Source organism: Puma concolor, chromosome A2, assembly GCF_028749965.1.
Source record: "Puma concolor isolate L17-30 chromosome A2, mPumCon1.1.hap2, whole genome shotgun sequence".
NCBI lineage: Eukaryota > Metazoa > Chordata > Mammalia > Carnivora > Felidae > Puma > Puma concolor.
This window is the reverse complement of record NC_141668.1, coordinates 3,558,865-3,578,169: the sequence shown is the minus strand read 5'-3', so window position 1 is coordinate 3,578,169 and position 19,305 is coordinate 3,558,865. Positions and strand designations below refer to the sequence as shown.

The 19,305-nt window shown below is 43.4% G+C and overlaps 1 protein-coding gene across 5 annotated transcripts in view; it reads left to right on the top strand.

Moving 5' to 3' along the window:
• Positions 1–19,305, top strand: part of DPP6 (dipeptidyl peptidase like 6) — a 949,260-nt gene that overhangs the window by 574,494 nt on the left and 355,461 nt on the right. For all 5 annotated transcript variants that reach the window (XM_086685604.1, XM_086685609.1, XM_086685602.1 and 2 more), the window contains exon 2: positions 8,330–8,444. In XM_086685604.1, coding sequence (XP_086541730.1) covers positions 8,330–8,444 — 115 coding nt within the window. The remainder of the gene's footprint in view (positions 1–8,329; positions 8,445–19,305) is intronic.

Sequence of the window (19,305 nt, the reverse complement as noted above, 5' to 3'; positions counted from 1 at the left end):
GTCAAGCGCAGAGTCACTGACAGGGAGTCAGCATCAATCAGTACCCTGTGGCCACAGCCCTCAGCCACCTCTTACACTCACAACTAGGAAAAGCATCACGAGGACTTAGGAGACACCGCACAGCAGTCCCAGAGAAGGGGAGTGTCTCAGGGAGCAGGAGGACTGTCCCTGCTCAGGATCCAGGGAGCTTTGCTGGACAGGGAGCTCTGTTCTGCCCCCTCAGACGCTGGCTGGCGTCTTCGACTCTGGCCGACACCGTGAAGTCCGATGAGCTGCTGCTTCGTGTGTATCCTCTGGAAACATTTTAAACCATCAATTACCTAAACGTGGATCTAGTTATATCCCAAGGAAGGCCTTTTTCAGTTTTGGGAGCTGGAAACCGTCTTCTCTTCTTAATATACTTCGGAAAGCTGCCTGCGTGAAGAGGAGATTGATTGGCTCAAAGACGGACTGTTGTGAGAAAAATAATTGAATTCACTTCCTTCCTCCCTAGTGAGTGGGCCATCTGGTCGACCCCTCCGCCTTTAGCAAAGGGAAATAAAGTGCACGGTTGCCAGCTGTCCCCAGCAAGGCTGGCAGGGCCCGGACCTCCACTGTCCCTGCAGTCCCTGCTCTCCTGCGACCACCCTGGTTGCTCCCGCGCCCGCAGCTTCCCACGCTGATCTCCCACGGTCACGGGGCTCCTTTAGGGAGAGACCTTAGTGTGCGGCAGAAACCGTCTTCTCCCCCCACTTCAGCCGGAAGGGGGGCTCCTTCTGTCTCACTAGCTGTGTGTGGCCGTACCTGCGTCGTAGAAAACAAACATGCCGCAAGGTCCACCTGAAACATTCAAGGTGGGTGTTTGCCACGTGGGGATGTGTGCTTTGTCGCAGAGTGAGGTGGCTGCAACCCGGCTCACCCTCCTCCGGGCACCCAATGGAAGATAAAATGCCGCTTTGCCGTCTTTGGGGGAAGCGGCCAAAAGGGATGTGATTTCTCTGCGTTTCCTTTCTTCATACAGTGTTGGAAATTTGGCGTGCTTTTGGGTTGTTCCCCCATTTGTCAATCAAGTGGCACGGAAGCATCATCTGGTAGTGATTGGCAATAGATAGTAAGGCAAAACCTTACGTGTCTATACATTGCATAAATTATAGTATGCCGCCACACACATTTGCGTGTAGTCCCAACACTCACGCCCTGGAGTCCCTTTGTCTTCCACCCCTTCGTTGCTTTTTTTCCACCCGGGCAGCTTTCAGTTTCTCTAACTTCTAAAGGATCACCTCAGCGTCTTCATGTGAATTTCTGCTCCTTATCATGAGGCATAGGGTGTGATAAAGTCAGCGAGGGGAATGCGGTGGGAGGGGGGAGCTCAGGACGAGATAAGGTGGGTCAGGTGTGGACACAGACGGGCAGGGCCTGGAGGCTCAGGTGGCCCAGCTTAATCCATCCACAGAACACGGTGGGTCTTCAATTATTATCTTAATCTGTACGTCTCCCATTTCGCTGTACAACTGGCACGTAAAATATCAAACTCGAATCACAGATTATGAAGATAATAACGTTCTGAAACCATGAATTGTATATTTAAGAAAAACCAAACAACCCAGGAAAAGGTTGAGTTTATTTCTCGTTCATTTGGTTGGGTTTGTTTGTTTTCTTTTTGCCTGAGTTAAGAACAAATGCGAGCACCAATTATATCACTAGGGACAAGGCAATTGCCAACTCTAGATGTCAGTTTGCATTACGTCTGTTAAGACCGACTGCTATTTATGGAATCGTCAGTGGAGCTGGGCTTGTATTAATGCCTTGCTTTCCACATCAATCGACAATAGCTTTTCTGCCAGAGGTGCCAGCAAATAATAAAGTTACTTCTTCTAAAGGCATTCGGGCATCCGTTCTTTCATTCAGCACACAGTCCTGGAACGCTGTGGCGTCCCACGTTCTATACCAGGCATCGGGAACGCGAGCACACCAAGGCCATGCGGGAACGCGAGCACACCAAGGCAATGCGGGAACACGAGCACACCAAGGCAAGGCAAGGCAAGCTTAAGCAGCTTGCTGCCTGGTGATGGCACGGGAATTAAATACGTCATTGAATAGTGCAGTAATGTTACCGAAGAGCATTTACAAAGAGTCACGGTTGTGTCCAGACGGAAGAATGATGAACTGTGCCTGGGAAACTAGGCATGGCTTCCCAAAATGTCAGAGATGTGCAGCTGAACAACAGAGATTTGTGTCTCATGGTTCTGGAGACTGGACACCCAAGCTCAAGGTGCTGTAGTGTCTTACGAGGCTTTTCTCTTTAGGTGTTTCACGGCGCCTTCCTGCTGTGTCTTCACATGGTCTTTCTTCGCAAATGGGTACAGGGAGAGAAGGCAAGCTCTCTGGTATCTCTTCTTATAAGGACACTAATCCTGTCCTGAGGGCTGCACCTTCCTGACCTCATGTAACCCTCCTTGCCTCCCAGAGGCTCTCTGTCCACATACCATCACACTGGGGGGGGGGGGGGGTAGAGGTTCCACATGTGAATTTAGGAGGGACGCAGCTCAGCCCATAACAGCCTGATGTCCTTCCTTCCTCCCAGCTGCACTTCTTGGAGTTTCTGTTCAAATGTCACTTTATTAGGAAATCTCTCTGACGACCTTATATACAAACAGCTTACAAGGCATTCTCCCTCCAACTCCCTTATCCTGCTTTTTTCTTCTCTTACTGGGTTTATGTGTTTATTGTTTGTGCCTCATCCCTGCACTAGAGAACAAGAGAGGAAATACGGAAAAATGAAAGCCATTCAGCTTGCTGGGTTGATGACAGTGTAGTCTGTTTTGTTCACTGCTGTTGCCCAACATTCTCAGGGCAGGGATGGCAGAGTAAGACCTGGGTAAACATGTGTTGGATGGACGGATGGATGGATGGGCAGATGGATGGATGGACGGACAGATGGATGGACAAATGGATGGAGTGGGTGGGTGGGTGGATGAATGGATGGATGGATGGATGGATGGATGGATGGATGGATGGATAGATGGGTGGGTGGGTGGATGGACAGATGGATGGAGTGGGTGGGTGGGTGGATGAATGGATGGATGGATGGATGGACGAATGGATGGACGAATGGATGGATGGGTGGGTGGGTGGATGGACAGATGGATGGATGGATGGGTGGGTGGGTGGATGGATGGATGGATGGATGGATGGATGGATGGATGGGTGGATGGACGAATGGATGGATGGGTGGGTGGGTGGATGGACAGATGGATGGATGGATGGGTGGGTGGGTGGATGGATAGATGGATGGATGGATGGATGGATGGATGGATGGATGGATGGATGGGTGGGTGGATGGACGAATGGATGGATGGGTGGGTGGGTGGATGGACAGATGGATGGATGGATGGGTGGGTGGGTGGATGGATTGCTGGAAGCCGAGCTATCCCAGCCTGAGTGGCAAAGCCCGGGCTGTGGACGGATTGGTGACTGCAGGGCGGCCCGCCGACAGTGAAGCTTCCTGTACTCCCGCTTCTAGGTAATTTGGCCTTAAAACTACCCGGGGTATTGTCTGTCGGGGAATTGCCTCGGCAGGCCCCCTGGGAAAAGAACCATTAGGGAAGAAAATAAGGTTCCGCAAGAAATTGTGTGGCCTTACGTTTAGCCCTTGCCATCCCCTATGGAGACTCCTCTACTTACAGGAAGGATAGCCTCATACCTTTGCCAGCAAAGAGGGCCTGTAGAGGAGAGACCTATGGATTTGAAAGCCCCACTCCGGCAACTAAGGAGTGTATCTCTGGGCACAGGTGACTTCAACCCCTAGGCCCACCTGGCCCCCTGGAGGCATTCCAGATGATGACTGAACCTAGTTGGTTAAGCTACAGAATGGTTCATTGGTTCCTAGGTGCATTGTCTCTCTGAGAATGTATGAGGCATGGGTTTCTAAGGCCTTTTCAGCCCCTTTCTGACACCTCAGACTGAGGCAAACACATTGTTCTTCTGGCCTCATGTGGTTAGGAGGTCATGTCCCTGTAACTGTTCCATTTGAGATATTGAGAAATGGAGGGCCTTTCACGAGAACAGCAAATCAAATGCTTTGTAGATTATAGATAAACACAGATGCATAATGGAATAATGTAAGAAATTAATCTATAATCAAAGGGTATGTGGGAAAGTTAGGGGGAAATCACCATATTATTTCTTAAAGGTCGTTTATACATAGGAACATTTTCAAAATTAGATAATGTTAGAAAAACATAGATGGCGTATGCTACAAGGAAATCACTAGCATATATAATGCCACATTTACTACAATAAATTGGCCAGTTCAACACACTGCTGTTGTCTGTATCCATTTTTATTTTAGTTTTAGTTTATTTTAGTTTTTTATTTTCCAGTTTTTAATTTTTGTTTTATTTTATTTTCACCTATGCCGTTCTTCCTTCAGGAACCCCTGGTTGCTGGAGCTGGTCTCTGGCAATGGATGGATGAATGGACAGACGGATGGGATGGATGGATGGATGGGTGGACAGATGGACAGATGGATGGATGGGTAGGTGGCTGACTGGATGGATGGATGGATGGATGGATGGATGGATGGATGGATGGATAGGTGGGTAGATGGATGGATAGATGGATAGATGGGTGGGTGGGTGGGTGGATGGATGGAGAGATGGACGGATGGGTGGATGGATGGACGGATGGATGGGTAGGTGGGTAGATGGATGGATAGAAGGATGGGTGGGTGGGTGGATGGATGGATTGATGGACATATGGACAGATGGATGGATGGGTAGACGGATGGTTGGATGGAAGGATGGATGGATGGATAGGTGGGTGGGTGGATAGATGGACTGATAGAAACTTTGTTCACCTTGTTACACCAAATGGTTAATTGTTAATATGCTCTTCCATTTTACTGGATCTCTGAGATATGCATGTGGTGGTACCAAGGAGAACAGGGAATGTATTATAGTCTCATTTTCACCATTCTAGGCAAAAATATATAATTCTGCTGAGAAATACACTACTGAAGCTTAACATTTCAGGGGATAATTTATTAACTTCTCTTGTCCTTCATGGGAAGCAGGGTCAGCTGTACTCAAATTTTCAATAAGTCAGCTCCTGCAAGTTAAGATGAGGAAGTCAGTTGAATCTGGGGAGCTAAATGAGACGTTCAAGGAAGCGCATATTAATCTGCATTCTAACTCAAAAACTGTCTCTATATTCTGGTTACACCCAAGTAGAAATTAAATGTGCATATAGACCATGACTAGAAAGGAAAATGGGGAAAATGAACATTTCTGTTCTCTTGGATTAGCAAGATTATTCATGATTTGTTTCCTCCTTAATTTGTTTCCTATTATTATTATTGTTACAGTATTTTTTATGTAAGTTAAAAAAAGTTACTATACTGTGAAAAGCGAGATTTGGCAAATGAAAATGGAATTTAATAAAGAATGTCTCCTTTCCTGTGGGTAAAATTTCTCTGCTTTTTTCAGCGTGTAAGAATGCTGCCTGGAAGGCAATATGGTGCACCTGTCTTTAAGAAATGATGTAGTGATCCAGAATCATTTCACTTGAGTGAGCTATGCTGTCAATGCCTGTTTGGTTATCTACTGTCCATTCTCCCATTCAATAATATATACTAAGTTGGTTTTCTGTGAAAAATATTTTCTTAGTCCGGTGAACATGCAGGAATCAGAGCCTTTGCCCCTTTCCAGAAGTCTCTTGACTCCCATTCATTTTCCACCCAGAGGAGCAACTTCACAGCTTTGCATCTTTCTTTTCCATCCTATATGTGTTTATAGGACTTTTACTGTATTGAGCATTTTTAAGACCATTTATTTCCACCTTCCTTTCTGGGGGAGTGGACCTCCAGGATCCCTGTTAGGTGTTCACCATCTTGCTCACTTCTTGGTAAAGCCACCCATTCTGTTGTTAGGCAATATTAGTGCTTGGGAATTTTGAAATTGTACTGAAACAATTTCTACCTTCCAGAGCTATACAGAATAAGTCTCCTCTCTCTTGCATGTGACAGTTCCAGTGAAGACTCTAGGTATTTGGCTTTTGAGACTGAACATTCTTTCAAGCCTACTTCACGTGACATGTTTTGCAAACATTTCCATCCTCTGGTCATCTTGGCAGACACTCTCTATTTCATCTATGACCCCATCTAGCCTAGACCTGGATATCCCATTGGGGATGCGTTTGGGCTAGGAAGGGGCCCACTGAGTCCCAGAAGGTCTTCTGTCACTGCAACATGGGTTCAAGTGCACTTCTGCTACACTACTAGCTGGTCAAGAAATTGACACAAAGCAAAAGTCTTAGTCTTCTTTCTGCCTATGAACTTTGACCAGTGCATCTAATAGATGTGTTTAAAACAGATTTTAGAATTCTGGAGTAGTATTAAAAACAAGATTTGAAAGAGATCAATTATCTGACCTCATGAAGACAATAACATTTTGTCATTCTGGATCTTGAATAAGATTTGGTCTTGACTATTCTAGTATTCTGGTTTGATGATTACCCTGGGATTTCATCTGAGCAGGGTTCAAGAAATCTGAGCAGTGTTCGGGGCACCTGGGTGGCTCAGTCGGTTGAGCGTCCGACTTCGGCTCAGGTCATGATTTCGCAGTTCATGAGTTCAAGCCCTGCGTTGGGCTCTGTGCTGACAGCTCAGAGCCTGGAGCCAGCTTCAGATTCTTTGTTCCTTCTGTCTCTACCCATCTCCCACTTGTGCTCTATCTCTCTCTGTCTCTCAAAAATAAATAAATAAATGTAAAACAAAATTAAAAAAAAATGGAAATCTGAGCAGTGTTCAAGGGTGTGCGAGAGATTATGTGCACTACATTGGTAGAATGAATAGTACTGCTTCAAGATTTATGCTTTTCACAGATTTGGAGAATTTTCAAATTTTCCTTGTAAACTTGGGCAAAGTGAAAAGCTGTGGAATCAGCAAAATCTGATCACTTGTCTTTGTTATTGGCTACTGATTTTCTCACATAGAAAACCTATCCAATAAGAAATGAGAGCAACTCAGTACAACTTTTCATCATTTTTAAGTGCTAAAAAGCCACTACTTAATAGATCGGTTCTAGATAGCAAATAAGATTGGTAGAAATTTCTAAACAACTATAAAACTCTTTCTTGCTAAGACCATAATGGCCCTCATAATTTTTCTTAATTTGATAACCTATAGGGCCAAAATTGAATATTTGCATTCCAAATAATTAATTATTTGCCATCCTACATTTGGTATTACCTTTATTTCAACTTGTAAAAATGTGCTACATTCTAATGAACTTTCAGTTTTGGAGGAAGCTGTATTCGGGTATTGTGTTCTCTACTTTTTGAGACCATCTCTATTCTACTTCATCTTGACCTGGCGTTAATATGAGTTATAATCATGGGGACCTTTATAAGAAAGAAGATTTTGTGATCTGTGTATGGGCAGAAAGAGCAGTAGATCATTTGCAGTGTGGCCATACGTCTTTATTTGTCCTGGGGAGGTTCAGGTGCTCTTGTATAATTAATGATAATTATCAATATAAACTCTTATATTTATTAATTATAGATATTAACCGCTTTGTCTTTCAAAGGATCTCTACTTGGAATGTAAATTACATGACCATCCTGATTTGAAAGCAACTGAAAGCTTGGTCTCAGCAGCCAATATGCCTGGTTAATTTCCTAGATCTGTCTAACCTGTAGCACACTGTAGCAATGTCTCCCGATTCTTCTTCCTGTCCGAACCCTGCTACAGTGCAAACATGGTTCCCTGGAGGGACTAAAATCTAGAATAGGTATAAGTGAGTTACCCAGTGAAGAGACCTGGGGAATCTTGAAGCCTTGTATGAGATGTCATAGAAGAAAGAAAAGGCTCATGATAGTGAGCAGTGTGTAGAGTTTAATTAACTGTGGCACGCAGTAGGGCTAAATAAATATTTGAATCTGGTAACCGTGTGGATGTAAACGAAAGGAAAATGAGAGAGGAGTTGGAGCTGGAGTACTAATCATACTGGGTTTGACTCAATGGGGGTTAGTAGGTTGGCTAGAGTGCAGAGACGTGCCCCAGTTCCTGTGTGCTGTAGGACCTAGTGTGCTTGGTGGAGAGACATTAAGTTCACAGAAATGCTATAAATGTAGTAGAATACCACATTCATTCTTGAGATAAGGTTTTGCCAAGGTACAGGGATGAGAGCAGGAAGCAGAAGGGTGGAAAAAAGAACTAATCATAACTTCAGGGATGAGGATGTGCTTCATTCGCTGTTTTGTGTCTCGGTTCTTGATTTAAATGGAGTGTATTTATTAGGTTGATTTCATGTTTTCACTCACTGGATTTCTCTTCTGTTGTTGTTTTCAGGAGCTGGTGGGGAGTAATCCTCCACAAAGAAATTGGAAGGGAATAGCGATTGCACTCCTTGTGATTCTGGTCATCTGCTCCTTGATCGTCACCTCGGTCATACTGCTGACACCAGGTACTTATATTTATTCTTGGAAAAGCAAGTCACTGTAAGGGAGAAAGTGCATAGTTTTGCTTTGCAAATTTTTTCTAAGTAACTACCTATTACATAATTTATTTTTCCCAGGTTCTAATTCTCATTGTGTCATTTTGTTAAATGATGCAATATGTTTCAATGAAAAAATCCATTTTGGATGCTTTGAATTTATTTATATAATTGTTGACTAGGTAGAAATACTTGGCATATATTAAAATTCATAATTCTTATTCATGCTTCTTGAGCTTAAAGACAGTGGCATTATAAATGTAGTCATTCTATAAATCTCATGGAATTCATGGCTACTATATCAAGGATGAATGTTAAAAATTATTAAAACGACGTATGTTGGGCGCCTGGGTGGCTTGGTCGGTTAAGCGTCCGACTTTGGCTCAGGTCATGATCTCACGGCCCGTGAGTTCGAGCCCCGCGTCGGGCTCTGTGCTGACCGCTCAGGGCCTGCAGCCTGTTTCAGATTCTGTGTCTCCCTCTCTCTCTGCCCCTCCCCTGTTCATGCTCTGTCTCTCTCTGTCTCAAAAACAAATAAACGTTGAAAAAAAAAATTAAAGAAAAAAAACTGACGTATGTTAAGTGTGAACTAAGGACCAAGTTACTTATTTGGTACTATTCGCGAAATAACAAAAGTAGAAGAAAGAGTCAGAACTCTCTCAGGAAGGAAAAAAACACACAAAAATCTGTAGCAAAAACCTACCACAAAAATGTGCATACATCTGCCCCAATTAATGCCTCAAAAATAAGGGCTGTGGGAGCTTGGAGGAGAGAGAGATCTTTTGTGAGGAAGTTCAGGAAGAAGGCGATATTTGAAGAGGGTGGTAATGAAGGGTGAGGTTCAGGAAGGAAGGAAGACTTTCTCTGTAAGGTAACCACACAGCAGTTGTAAGAAACCATGTGGCCACATTCTCATTGTCATATCAGCTTCCTAGTTGTGAGAACAAAAACCACAGCTCTAATCCTCAACAAATAAACTGCACAAGTATTAGGCCTTAAGGTAGGAAGAGAAGTAGATACATTGAAATGTAGAAATGAATAGATAGGCAGATAGATAGATGGGTAGATACATAACTTTTACATTGTTGCAAGAGGCGCAAGTAAACTACCATGTACATTTAAACCATGCCAAATCTTAAATGAAAACCGTAAAGTAATCTGTACCCTGAAACGAAAACTAGGTAAAGATACCACAGGAAAATTATAACCAATGTCCCTTATGAATACAGATGCAAAAGTCTCAATAGAATTCTAGCCAACTGAATCCAGCCCCATATAAAAAGGAGTGTGTACCATCCCCAAATGTGATTTATCCCAGGAAGGAAAATTTGATTTAATGTATGAAAATCAGTGCAATACATACATATTAATAGAATAAAGGGGGAGGGAATCCACATGATTGCCTCAGAAGATACAGAGCAGGCATCTGACAAAGTCCAAAATCCTCTCATAGAAAAACATTCAACAAGCTAGTAAAAAGAAACTTCCTCAACCTGATGAAGACCATGTATGAAAAACCCACAGCTAATATCATGCCTAATGGTGAAAGACTGAAAGCCTTTCCTTAAGATCAGGAACAGACAGGATGTTCAGTCTCCCCATTCCTACTGAATGTTGTAGTGGAGATTCTAGCCAAGGTAATGCAAGTGGAAAAGAAATCCAGATAGGAAAGAAGTGAACTATCTCCATTCACAGAGGACATGAATTTGTGTATAGAAAATCTTAAGAGGCTCCTGGGCGGCTCAATCAGTTAAATATCTGACTCTTGATTTCGGCTCAGGTCATGATCCCATGGTTGGTGAGTTTAAGCCCCACATCGGGTTCTGCACTGACAGCACAGAGCCCACTTGGAATTCTCTCTCTCCCTCTCTCTTGGCCCTCCCTGGCTTGCTGTCTCTATCTTTCTCTCTCTCTCTGTCTCTCTGTCTCTCAAAAACGCTAATTAATTAATTAATTAAAAAAAAAAAAAGAAAATGGTTCCAGCTGCCATCGTTTCAAAAAGAATAAAATACTTCGGAATAGGTTTAACAAAAGATGTACAGGCTTGTGCACTGAAAATGGGAAAACATAAGTGAAAGAAATTAAAGAAAACCTAAGTAAATGGAAAGATACCCAATGTTTATGGATTAAAAGATCTAATATTGGTAACATGGCAATACTTCCCAAATAGATTTACAGATTCAATCAGATCTTTGTCAAAATCCCAATTGCCTTTACTGGAGAAATAGACAAGCTGATTCTAAAATTCATATGAAAACGCAAGGGACTCAGAATGGCCAAAACAACCTTGAAAAAGAACAGCTAAGGTATTTTTACTTCCTGATTTTAAAACTTACTCTAAAGCTACAGTAATGAAAACATTGTGATAGCAGCATAAGTGTAGACATATAGACTAATGGAATAGAATTGAGGGCTCAGAAATAAACCCATACATCTACGGTCAACTGATTTTTGACAAAGGTGCCAAGATCATTCGATGGAGAAAGAATAGTCTTTTCAACCCATAATGTTTGCAGAACTATGGGGCACCTGGGTGCTTCAGTCAGTTGAGCGTCCAACTTCGGCTCAGGTCATGATCTTGTGGTTCTTGACTTCGAGCCCCACGCTGGGCTGTGTGCTAACAGCTCGGAGCCTGGAAACCCACTTCGGATTCTGTGTCTCCCTCTCTCTCTCCCCTCCCCTGCTCACATTCTGTCTCTCTCTCTCTCTCTCAAAAAATGAATAAACTTTAAAAAATTTTAAAAAAATAATAATGCTTGCAAAACTGAATATCCACATGCAAAAGAGCAAAGTTGGAGCCCTGCCTCACACCACATACAAAAATCAACCCAGTGTGGATCAACAACCTACTATAAGAGCTGAAACTATAAAATTCTTTGAGAACTTTTTAATGTTGTTATTTATTTTTGAGAGAGAGAGAGAGAGACAGTGCTAGTAGGGGAGGGGCAGAGAGATAGGGAGACACAGAATCTGCAGCAGGCTCCAGGCTCCAAGCTGGAAAGTATAAAATTCTTGAGGAAAACTTGGGAGCATATTTTTATAAACTTGGATTTATGACACCAAAAGCATAAGCAGCCAAAGAAAAAAATAGGTAAATTGGACTTCGTCAAACTTAAAAATGTTTGACATCAGTAGACACTATCAAGAAAGTGAAAAGACAGCCCATAGAATGTGAGAAAATATTTGCAAGTCATATGTTCAGTAAGGGTCTAATGTCCAGATTATATAAAGAATCATTATAACTCAAAACAAAAGAGAAATAATTTAATTAAAAACAACCAGAGGATTTCAAAAACATTTATCCAGAGAAATATAAATGGCCAATAAGTATAAAAAAAGATGCTCAGTGGGGCACCTGGGAGGCTCAGTCGGTTGAGCACCCGACTTCAGCCTCAGGTCATGATCTCACGGTTTGTGAGTTCGAGCCCCACATCAGGCTCTGTGCTGACAGCTAGGAACCTGGAGCCTGCTTCGGATTCTGTGTCTCACTTTCTCTCTCTGCCCCTCCCCCGCTCATGCTTTGTCTCTCTCTCTGTCAAAAGTCAATAAATATTTTAAAAAGTTTAAAAAAAAAAAGACGCTCAACTCGTTAGTCATCAAAGAAATGCAAATCAGACTCACAGTATACCACTTTACACCCACTAGGATGGCTATAAAAAGAAAAAAAAAGGAAAATAACAGGTATTGGTAAGGATGTGGAAAAATTGGAAACTTCAATTCCAAGTAGGAATGTGAAATTGTATAGTCTCTGTGGAAAACTAGTAGTTCCTCAAAAAGTTAAACATAGAGTTAGTGTATGACTGACTGAGTGATTCCACTCCCAGGAGTGTACCCAAGAAAACTGAAAGCATATGTTCATGTAGAAACTTTCACATGGATGTCCATAGCACCAGTATCCCTAAAAGCCAAAAGGGTGGAAACAACCCAGTGTTCATCACCTAATAAATAGATAAACAAGTATGGACAAATGTGATATGTCCATACAGTGGAATATTATTCAGCCATAAAGAATGACTTACTGATGTATGCTACAACATGGGCAAAATTTGAAGACATTATGCTAAGTGAAAGAAGTTAGACACAAAAGGCCACATATTGTGTGATCCCAGAATGGGCGAATCCATAGAAGTAGAGGTAGATTAGTGGTTTGCCAGAGGCTGAGGCTGGAGACAGTAAGAAGTAACTGCTAATAAGTGTGAAATTTCTTTTTTTTTTTAATGATAGATTTTTAGAGAAGTTTCCTAATTGAGAGGAAACCATAGAGATTTCCCCATATACCCTCTATCCCTGCACGTGGATAGCCCCCTTAGTTCTCAGCATCCCTACCAGATGGTACATTTGATACAATTGATGAGCCCACACGGATGCATCATGGGATTTCTTTTGGGGGTGATGCAGATATTCTGGAATTTGATAGTGGTGATGGACTCACAACTCTGTTCATACATTAAAAACTACTGAGCCGTGGGGCGCCTGGGTGGCTCAGTCGGTTAAGCGTCCAACTTCGGCTCAGGTCACGATCTTGCGGTCCGTGAGTTCGAGCCCCGCGTCGGGCTGTGGGCTGATGGCTCAGAGCCTGGAGCCTGCTTCTGATTCTGTGTCTCCCTCTCTCTCTGCCCCTCCCCCGTTCATGCTCTGTCTCTCTCTGTCTCAAAAATAAATAAAAGGTTAAAAAAAATTTAAAAAAACTACAGAGCCGCACACATCAAAAAGCAGAACTTTATAGTAAGTGAATTTTATCTCACTTGAGCTGTTCGTTGAAATGATGGTGGAAAAATTATTTTAAAAACACTGGTGTCCTGTGGCCACATATATACTAAAGTACCATGAAAACTTGCCTACCATTGAAGAGGTTCAGGTAGCAATTCTGGAAAGGAGAGTGTTGCTCTCTCCTCGAACGTGCTTTATGGGCACACCAGAGTTGCCTGGGGCACCAGGACTCAGGATTCAATATGGTGCATCTGATTGATCAGGAAAAAGTTGATTCAATCACTGAAATCTGAGTAAGGAGAGGGTTAGTAAAGACAACAGCCCTCGTTCTGTTTTGTGATTGGCTGATGATGATTCACCTTAGCTGGGGACTTCAGCAACCACGTATTTTTAGTTCTTGTGGAGGAAATCAGGTCTCTCTGAGCATTTGTGGAGGGCGTATTCATGCCTTTGCTTTTCCTTGAGCAGAACTGTCCTTTATGTGAGAAAATGATTATTGAGCGGCTGATTCTGTGTTGGCCCAGCCCTGGCTTTGGGACTTAGAAAGCAGCAGTGTTTTGGGTAGTTTCAATTGCATCTGCCCTCCTAAGGCACACACGAGTGTTCACGTCACCCAGAGTCTAAGGGCTCCTGCAATCGTCACTTCAGAGTGAAATACCAGGGCGGCCTGGAGCTCCTTTCTCACCAATGGTCCAGCCACGAGGCTGGGTAGTAAATGTCCTGACTGAATAAGTTACGAACCGGTCCTGGAAGCCTTCTCTCCTTGCGCCCATGCAATGCCACACGGAGGACTGTCCCTCAGTCTTCTCCGCTGCACAGGGCAGGGTGTCCCCTTCTCTCAAATGCAGCCGCTGACCCTGAGCATCGTTGACATTCAGCTTTTGTGCATCAGCAATAGAGACCAGCGTCACTGTAAACTGTTACCTCTTTGCACGCTGGAGGCCAGTTGTCAGGGGCAACAACAATGAGCGAGAGGCATCTGCTGGTGGGGAGGCTGTAGTGAATCCCCGAATTCCAGAAAAGGCTTTGAAGAGCAGAATTTCTTTTATTCTTCTGTCGAAGTAACAATGTGGCAAAGCCGGGACTAACCCTTCGGTTCTCTTGGGCTTCCATAGCTAGCATGTCTTTTTCCAAGTCGTGGTGCTCAGGGATTGTGTGTTCTGTGGTTAGGATGATCAGCCATGCCCGTTCAATAGCATCCTGTTCCCTTCTGTCACGGGCTTTGTGCATCCACTGTCCTGGGCTGCAGCACTGGCTTTTGTGTTGACTGTCAAAATTCCGTCAAGTGGAAGAGAATGCCAAATCCCTTAACCTGTCCCTATCTCCGGAGCTTTCTCAAACTCACGAACACACAGAGCATCCTCGCGTTAACCAATGGTGCATGCTCACTGGTCAGACACTAACGATTCCCCTCTTGGGGGCTGAGAGCATTGAGCTCACTGTTGGGTAAAATGGGAGAAAGGGAGACACAATTGCTCCTCATGAGAGCTTAGCGTCCACTGAAAAAGACAGAAGGAACGCCCATCAGGAGAATGCCCCACTAGTGCAATGCGGAAGCAAAAACAGAACAGAAATCCTGGGCAGGGCTTGGGTAAGGCCAGTTGAATTATGCCTATCACTGAGTCATTGACCTAGAAGACTGTGCACACAATTCAGTGCAGCAGTGGCTTCCGGTGGGTGAGGGACGAAGTGTAGTCTTGACGAGAGGAGAGTCCTCGTGATGATAACACCCTGCACATATTTGGGTCATCTTGGGTGTGTTCCCACCCAGCCTTGCCTCCATTTTGGTAGGCTTACTTAGAAATTGCAGTATGTACTTAAAAAAATAAATAACCTTTTTCATGGACTACTTGTTTCTAGTCTTCTGGTTTGTTGAAACTCAGATTACAGCACTTGCTTTCTACCTGCCCCCCAAATCCATTCTGAACTCATTGGACTTAGCCTTTGGGTAGAAATGTTCCCACGTACACGTGGGTCCCCTTTCCAGCTTGGTAGGAGGAGTTGCGGTGGAGGCCGTGTTCTGGCCCGGGATCTTGAAGGGGCTCCTGGTAATCATTCTGAATGACAAGTACCTTGTTCTGTAATGCAGACTAATTACCTCCAGTTATACACAATTTATGTTTTAAAAATCAAATTAAAAGTGTTTAAGGCAATCTTACTTCCAAAGGGACGAGCCAAATGAGAATGTGTCCTTTTCAATTTTGTCATTCATTTCTCCCTTGCTAGCCTGTGCTCTTTTCTAAATTCCTCTTTGGCGTAATAGGCTCAAAGTTACCTTTTTTGTTTAAATTTTATTTTCAGATATTAAATACATGTCTACGCTAGGTCACACAAGGTGTATGCCTTTTTTGGTAGCTACACATCTTGCATTACGATGACAAAGACTCTGACATTCTGCAATGCCACCATTACTGTTGTGGGAGCTGAAAAATCCAGCAGGATCACGTTGGCATTAAAAGAGCCCAGACATTTGACCTTACGGATTTTCACATTGGAGAATGAGGACAATAGTTTCTGATGGAAAACACCAGAATGCTTTCAGGTGGCGTGTAACTGAAAAGCCTTGGGTATTTGAAAGTCACAGTGATGGTAGACTTTGGGCTGAGGCCAAGCAGAGGTTATCAGAATATGAGACTCACTAGTCTTTTCGGCGGGAGCATAACATAGAGAGGGTTTTTGTGGAGTTGAAATTTCATGGTTTACATCCAATGTGTGTAACTGCTTTGCTAACCCTCAGCTTATCTTTTTTTAGTTTTCAATTGGACCCACTAGGCTTTACTGAGAGGGAGTGAAATCTAGCAAACTGGCCATCACGGCTCATAAATTGGAATCTCCTATAGGACAGAGTAGGTTTGGGCAAGTCAGACACTTGTCATGTGTTCTGAATGTATACCAGAGTCAAAATAAAATGAAACGACTTTGTGTGGAAAAAAAACTATATTCAGATTAACATTTGAGAGAGCCCCTCGGCTTCAGCGTTGTAGCTGCTAGTTAACAAAAGTTCTGTAATAAAATTTCCACCGAATTTTAAAACTGGATTTTTTTAGGGCACTTTTGGATTCACAGCAAGACTCAGAGCAAGTACAGATTTTCCCAGACCCCCTCTGCCCCCAGGCCTGCACATCCTGCCCCATTATCAACATCCCCACCGACTGTACATTTTTACAGCTGATGAGCCTGCACTGACCCATCATTATCACTCAAAGTCCGTAGTTTACATTAATGTGACTCTTGGTGTTATGCGTTCCATGGACTTGGACAGAGGTTTCTCCCATGACAGTGTCATACAAAAGAGTTGCCTTGCCCTAAAAATCCTCCGACGTCTGTCTTTTCATCCTTCCCTCCCTCATAACCCCTGGCAATGATCTTTTTACAGACTCTGTGGTATTGCTTTTCCAGGATATCATATAGTCGGAACCATATGGGATGAAGCCGTCCTTTACTTGGAAGTATGCTTTTAAGGTTCTCCCCTGTCTCTTCATGGCTTGACAGCTCATTTCTTTGTAGTGCTAAATAATATTCCATTCTCTGGATGCATCACAGACTAATTATCCATTCACCTGCTGAAGGACATTTTAGTTGCTTCCACGTGTTGGAGTTATGAACAGGGCCGCTGTAAACATTCAGGTGCCGATTTTTATGTATGTGGACATACATTTGCCACCCCGTGTGGGTGAACACCAAAGAGTATGATTGCTGGCCTGTATGGTACAGGTATCTTTTGTTTTGTAAGAAACTGCCAGACTGTCTTCCAAAGAGGCCGCCCCATTTGGTGTCATCAGTGTCCTGGATTTTGGCCTTTCTGATAGGTGTGTAGTGTGTGAAAGCTTATCTTTTTAAAAATTCTGGAACAATTGATTTTTAAACATTTATTTATGTATTTAAATTTTTTTTAACGTTTAGTTTTGAGAGAGAGAGACAAACAGAGTGCAAGCAGGGGAGGGGCAGAGAGAGAGGGAGACACAGAATCGGAAACAGGTTCCAGGCTCTGAGCCGAGCTGTCTGCGCAGAACCCGATGTGGGGCTGAACCCATGAATCGTGAGATCATGACCTGAGTCGAAGTTGGATACTTAATTGAGCCACCCAGGTGCCCCTCAAATGTTTATTTAAAATACATTTAGAATATTATATTGTTTAATGAATTTTCAAACTGAACAGCCTCCTGTAGCCAGTATCCAGAATGTAACCAGCATCCCAAAAGCCCCCACTCATGCTTTCTCATCACTAATCCTCCCAAAGGTAACCCAATTTCTAACATCGTAGAAGGGTTTTGCATGCTCTTATAAGTTTTGAATTTACAATATTAAAATAATCATTTAGGATGTATTCTTTTACAACTGGTTCTTTTGTTCAGTATAATGTTTGTGAGACTCATCATTGTATTTTAAGATGGATTGATGCTCAATTTTTCATCTATACATAATCTATATATAATCCCTCCAACAATCACAAAGTAGCTTAACAATAATTTAATAACTTATGTATGTATCGTAACAAGTAACGTACATCTTATTGTTTCTTATAGATTGTTATAGAAATAGGTGGTCCAGGGGTGCCCGGGTGGCTCAGGTGGTTAAGCGTCCAACTTCAGCTCAGGTCATGATCTCACGGTTTGTGGGTTTGAGCCCCACATCAGTCTCTGTGCTGACAGCTTGGAGTCTGGAGCCTGCTTTGGATTCTGTGTCTCCCTCTCTCTCTGTTCCTCCCCTGCTCGTACTCTGTCTCTCTGTCTCTCTTTCTCTCAAAAACAAAAATATTAAAAATTAAAAAAAAATAGGTAGTTTGGTCATGTCTTCTAGGCATTTTCTTTCCTTTTTTTTAAGTTTATTTATTTATTTTGAGAGAAAGAGAGAGGACACCAGAAGAGGTAGAGAGAGAAGGGAGAGAGAACCCCAAGCAGGCTTCGCACTGTCAGCACAGAGCCCAGTGTGGGGCTTGAACTCGCAAACCATGAGATCAAAACGTGAGCCAAAATCAAGAGTCAGATGCTTAACCAACTGAGCCACTCAGGCGCCCCATCCAGGCATTTTCTCTTTTCTCCTTCCTGTATTCAACTCATCCCCCAAATCTAGTCTTGTCAGAGCTCATCTGTTGTGTGTGACTACGACCAAGTGTCCTGTCATAGGACACCCAAGTTATGTGATCTAGTATCCTTCACTCGCACTTGGGCATCTGTAGTTCTGTTTCTAGATTCCTCTGTGTCTGTTCGCACCCACCTGCCAGCTGGCTGATTGGGAGAACAGTGTCTGCTCTGCTCATGAAACAGATACTTGTTTTTGCTGCTGCTGCTGTGCTGCTGTCCTTTCGGATTAAAGATAATCTGTTAATGTCAAGCGAAACTAAGTTCTCTACTGGGATAGTGCAGATAATATTTATTATGACAGCCCAGAGTATAGGAGAGATCGGGGAGGGCAGGAAGCATTCGTGGAAGATTTTTTGGAAGATGGGGAACTTGAAAGACGGGTACAATAGAAATGATGGTAATCTAAGAAGGGAGGTCCCCACGAGCCATAATAAGCCTGCTGGGAATCTCTCTGGACAGAGGGTGTCTGGCTTGGAAGCCATGGAGGGACATAAGGAATGTCAAGAGTTAGGCTGAAGGGGTGGGGTGGTGGCAAATTGGGAGGGTCTGGAAGTCCAGGCTCTGGGTTTGTGATTATACTCTAACGGCTTCTGTCATCTGTAACAACTTATACGTTGTACCTGTTTTCAGAATCTGATAAAACCATAAATTATCTTATCATTGGGAAGGGGTGTATAGGTACTCATAAACATTTGGATGCACCGCAGGAAGCTCATGTACCAGGTCAGCCCGTCCATGGGCCACGTTGGGATCAGCCTGAGCGTTTATCCAGAACCCAGAAGTTACAGTGTATCTCAGTACTTCTGTCCCCAACAGAATATCTAACTAAAATAATTCAAACCGTAGGTATTGTACTGTTTCATAAAAGAGGTCTAGGAATGGCCAGTCCCAGGATGGCTCCCTGGCTCAGAGATCTCTGCTGCTAGTGTGAGTGTGCTGGTGGAGTGACCACAGCGGCTTCTCACAACACATCTCCTACCATCACAGGAAAGAAGGGAAAATCCCAGAACGTGCCTCATGCACTTCTGTCTTTTTCT